At 34.3% G+C, this 4,712-nt stretch overlaps 1 protein-coding gene across 1 annotated transcript; it reads right to left on the bottom strand.

Annotated features, from left to right (window-relative positions):
• Positions 1-630: 630 nt before the first annotated feature.
• LOC107792319 (transcription factor MUTE-like) lies at positions 631-2,963 on the bottom strand. The gene is made up of 3 exons (XM_016614529.2): positions 2,833-2,963; positions 1,662-2,072; positions 631-997 (listed from the first exon to the last, which is right to left on the bottom strand). The coding sequence occupies exons 1-3, from the start codon at positions 2,926-2,928 to the stop codon at positions 905-907; spliced, it is 600 nt and encodes a 199-aa protein (XP_016470015.1). The 5' UTR covers positions 2,929-2,963; the 3' UTR covers positions 631-904.
• Between the last annotated feature and the right edge of the window lie 1,749 nt (positions 2,964-4,712).

Here is a 4,712-nt window from a genome sequence, read left to right as displayed (position 1 = left end):
AGACTTTGAAACATATGTCGAGAAGGTCTCCGTTGATTATGTTCGAATAAAATACAAATTCAAAAGCAGGGTAAGAAATGGTTTAGCTAATGGATATATTAACTCTTACGAAAACCAGCAATGCAACCATGTTAAACCAACTTAACAAGATCTAACCCTTTCTCCGGTTTCATTTTTCTTTTCTTATTCTTCTTTTGTTTTTTTTTGGGGGACTGGTAGTTCAAATGGTTACGAAGTGTTATGCAATAGCTATAACCATCTAAAATGAAGCATTCGGTCCTATTCTTTTTGCTTCAATAGGTATGCAATAGGTATTAAATTCACTTCGGACAAGTACAGGAAGGTAATGGGACGCCCGTAAAGTTTAAGTGTGAAACTGATTTTTCCGCACAAGTACATGGTGTATTTTCCCAATAATCATTCATTGTTGAGGATCGACTAAAATGGACAGTTTACAATGCTTAAGCCGAATTAGAAGCGAAACTGTATGTTCGAAATGGCTCTAATCAAAAAGGGATTAGAAGAATCTACTGCAGAAGTTAATGGCCCTCAAGAAGCATAAACCAAAACACTTACATATACCGTTAATATTTGGCTTTGCTATTGTTCAGATTGAAGTAAAGGTGCATGATTCATGTACGTGCATGCATCTACTTTCTTCTGTTTGCATATGAAAAGATAGTGGAAGGACAAAGTCTTTCTATATATAGTATCCTGAACTTTCTAATTCGAAGAAGTTACACTTCCATAAGCCCTATACCTAGTATATTAGTAATAGAAACCTTATGTTGAAAATTATTTGTTACACTCCAAAATTAGCTTCTTACACTTTATATTAAAACGATAGTACTAGAGCGTAAGAAGATAATATTGGCGTACATTAGATATTTCTCCTTTTTAGTTTCTATATTTCGCTGATACAAACAACATCAGATGAGAAGCTTTTCTGAACTTCCACTGCTAGCTCTTCCACACTCAGTTGGCACTCCAGTCCTATCTGTAATATAAAATCATCAATACAAGGAAAATAGAGTTAGTAAGTTGAAAACCGTTTGAGGGTGAAAACAAGAAAGAATCTTATTTAACTTGATGTTGGAACAGATAATTCACCAAAATAAATATTTCTCTTACCAATAAATAAATAAATAAATATCAGCTTTTGAAATGTTGAAGCATGTATATTGTTACATTAATGATCACGGTTATATATGGAATAGTAAATATTAATGCAGAGTTTTGCTATCACAAACTTATAAATCCAAATCTTGTTGAACTTGAATCCAAATTATTTTCTATTCCAAACCTTTCCCCTATTAGTCAATTAATACATATGAAGGTCTAGATGTAAGCCGTCGATACTAGTCAACTTGATGACATTATAAATTTCTGATCAAGAATAATTATAGCTCATACTTCTACATTATCTTGCAAAAAAATTTCGAAGAATTGACACTGCCAACTAGTTTGGGATGTAAAAGAATTTGATCATCCAACCGAAGGCAATGGGTGGAGTAACTCAGGACTATTTAAATCCCTTTAGAAATTGTTATAGAACCGATGAGGAACAATGTCATTCTCTAACGTGTGATTGCGCGAAAATAAAAAGATTGGAGCTGCCACATAAATGTAGTTTCCAAAGAATTAACTCTGAATTAATCTACCTTAATGACAAAGGAGTATAGAACAGTATCCTGCATGCTGCTGATGTTGAGATGAAGAATCTCAAAGGAAAGTTTCTCTAACACATTAATTATTTTCACAACTTGACCTGGAATCCTCTTAGAAATGGTTCTCAATATAACATTGGATCCTGATATTTTTGCTTCAACATCAGCCACTGGAGAATTACAACATGCTCCAAGTTCCTTGAATAAGTTATTATTATTAGGATCAATATGACTAAATGGACTTTCAGGTGTGGGACTTAGTTGCAATAATGGCCTTGGACTAGGACTAGGACCAGGGCTAGGGCTTAAGCTCTTTCGTCGCTTTTTCGCCTCCAGAGATTGTAGAACTTGGTGTAATTCCTTGATGAATTCAATTACTCCTGCTATTATTGATGCTTGATCCCCCTTCAGTAATTTCCATGAAAAAGACTATATATATTAGAACAAGAAAAACAAGGGGGAAAAACAGAAGAATAAAAGATATCAAACACTAAAAGGAATTACTAAAAAAAACGAAAAGGAATCAAACCCTAATGGTTCTTAAGAAGGCAGTTTTGATATTTCAAATTTCTTCAATAGACTATTCATTATATGAATTAGTTTAAGTTATATACATTATCGTATAAGTAACTTTACACCATTATGCTTGATATGTATTATCTATTGTTGTAGGTCAACTTAACCTGATAATTATACAACATATACTCGAATTTAGTTATGCATATATAGAAGCAATAAGATGGAATCCATGAAAAGAAAAAAAGGAAAAGAAATATAGAGCATGGTTTTCGTGATTATACTTGATAAGAATGTTGATTACATTGACAACTGAAATTTTATCATTTTTCATTCAGTAATCTCGAAACGAATGTTGACTGAACATTAATTATGCCTTTGAGATACACTTCAGAATTAAATAATGACTCTGAATAGTTTTCTGATAATAATTACAACAAATCACGTTCTAAGTACTAGTGCAAAATGCATCAAAAGAAAATAGATGATTATCGGTAAAATAAAAAAAATAAAAAGGAATTACCACAAGCAGTAATACCAAAGCGTTCCAAGAAAATAAAAAGGAAAAGGTGACGAATATTATTTTGTTGGAAGGCTAGCTAGATGAAAACATAGATTCAGAGAAAGGGAGAAACTTAAATTAAATTACCCTTTTGATGTAGAAACAAGGGGTTAAGGAACGCAAAACCTTGAGATGTTCATTCATTTGTCTTCTCCTGTTTCTCTCTACTGCTATATGAGACATATTGGTTTTTATTACCAAAATTGTTGAAGTGTTTGTGTTTTTAGAAATTTATGTCATTCCAAAAGCCTTGTTGTTTCACTCTTTATATACACATAGTTGAAACCATGAATTAATGCAAAAGAAAAGAATGACTATAGTTCTAGTGTGGTATATACCTAACCATCAGTCTAGTTTTCTTATTAAATGCTATCTGCTGCTCTCCCGTGACTGTTAATAATTTTTCACACACAACTTTGTTATCTCATTCTATATGAGGCACAAAAATACATGTAGACACAAAAATCACTTACATTCTTGTGTGTGTATATATGTATGTAGACAACATAATATAATAGGTCTCACGTTTATTACCCTATGGACATTTACGTTTCCAGCGTGAGATAAAATAAAAGACAAGTAACTTCTTATATATCTTATTTTTTGTCATGCAGAAGAGCTGCTCTTCTTTTGCTTCTAAATTGTTGCTTCATGGTTCGTGCATGCACTCTAAATTCTTTCCTCTCTGCATACATTTCATCACCTTCTTATTATGATAATCCTTTTTCTTTTCATATATTTTTATTTTCTGAAATTTTATTGCTCACAGAGATTTCCTGTTGGGTTTTATTTGGTTTTCTTTTATGCCAAAATGGAGAGTGGCCTTACCTTTTGTGTGATATAATAGGTGACACAAGGTTTTGCTAGCTCATGACTCAGAGGCGGAGCTAAAGTATTATAGGTTCAGACGATTTAGTAACTTTTTCTTAAACCATATATTTGTATTATAAAATATATTAATAAGTATAAATATTTAATTGAGAACTCCATAACTAAGACGAGCTATGGATTGAGAGCCCATATACTTTAAATCTTAGCTCCGCCTCTATTGCAAGTGTGATGACCCGATAGGTCACTTTTAGTTTTAGCCTTCATTTATGTGTTTCGAGACCTCGAATAGCCCCATTTAGCTTTTCTCGATTTGTGTGCGTAGTCCGTGTCTTTTTTCGAAAACGTTTTATGTGAAAAATTGAACAAAATGTAAAATTTTGCCTTAAAATGATTTGAGTTGACTACGGTCAATATTTTGTGCAAACGGTCCCGGATCAGTGTTTTGACGGTTCCGGTGGGTCCGTATCGTAATTTGGGACTTGGACGTATGTCCGGAATCGAATTCGAAAGTCCCTAACTTGACTTAACGTGATTTGTTGAAAACTTATAATTTGAAGGTTTAAAGAATTCCTAAGTGTGACCGTAGGTTAACTTGGTTGCTACTAGGTTCGGATTTTGGTTCCGGAACTTGAAATAGGTTCATTTAACTATTTATGACTTGTATGCAAAATTGGGTGCAAAACGGAGTTGATTTGACGTGATTCGGACATCCGGTTGTAAATTTAGAAGTTCTTAAGTTTCTTTGAAAAATTTTATTCATTTTGATGTCCGATTCATAGTTCTAGGTGTTATTTTGGTGTTTTGATCACGCGAGAGAGTTCGTATGATGTTATTACACTTGTGTGCATGTTTGGTTTGGAGTCTGAGGGGCTCGGGCGAGTTTCGGATAGGCTACGGACCATTTCGGGCTTGAAGGATTGCTGGTTTTTCGCAATTGCTGATATCTGGTGTATCCTTCTTCACGATCACGAAGCTACTCCCGCTATCGCGAAGGGTAGCTAGGAACTGGGGAGGATTTCCTCTTCGCGAATGCGAGGTGCTGGTCGTGAACCCGAAGTGGAGGGGGGCTTATCCTTCGCGAATGCAAAGCTTTGTGGGGGTTTTGGGGGAGCTGGGCAGTGTTCTACGCGAACGCG

Source organism: Nicotiana tabacum, chromosome 14, assembly GCF_000715075.1.
Source record: "Nicotiana tabacum cultivar K326 chromosome 14, ASM71507v2, whole genome shotgun sequence".
Taxonomy (NCBI): Eukaryota; Viridiplantae; Streptophyta; class Magnoliopsida; order Solanales; family Solanaceae; genus Nicotiana; species Nicotiana tabacum.
The sequence above is the reverse complement of the archived record's forward strand: the minus strand, read 5'-3'. Positions and strand labels throughout refer to the sequence as shown.

Bases quoted from the DNA above. Each gene is read 5' to 3' on its own strand.
- LOC107792319 (XM_016614529.2), bottom strand. From the start codon at position 2,928: ATGTCTCATATAGCAGTAGAGAGAAACAGGAGAAGACAAATGAATGAA. The intron at 2,073-2,832 runs GTAATTTAATTT...AAATTACTGAAG, and splicing joins CTTGTTTCTACATCAAAAGG to GGGGATCAAGCATCAATAAT. The intron at 998-1,661 runs GTAGATTAATTC...TTTATATTACAG, and splicing joins TATACTCCTTTGTCATTAAG to ATAGGACTGGAGTGCCAACT.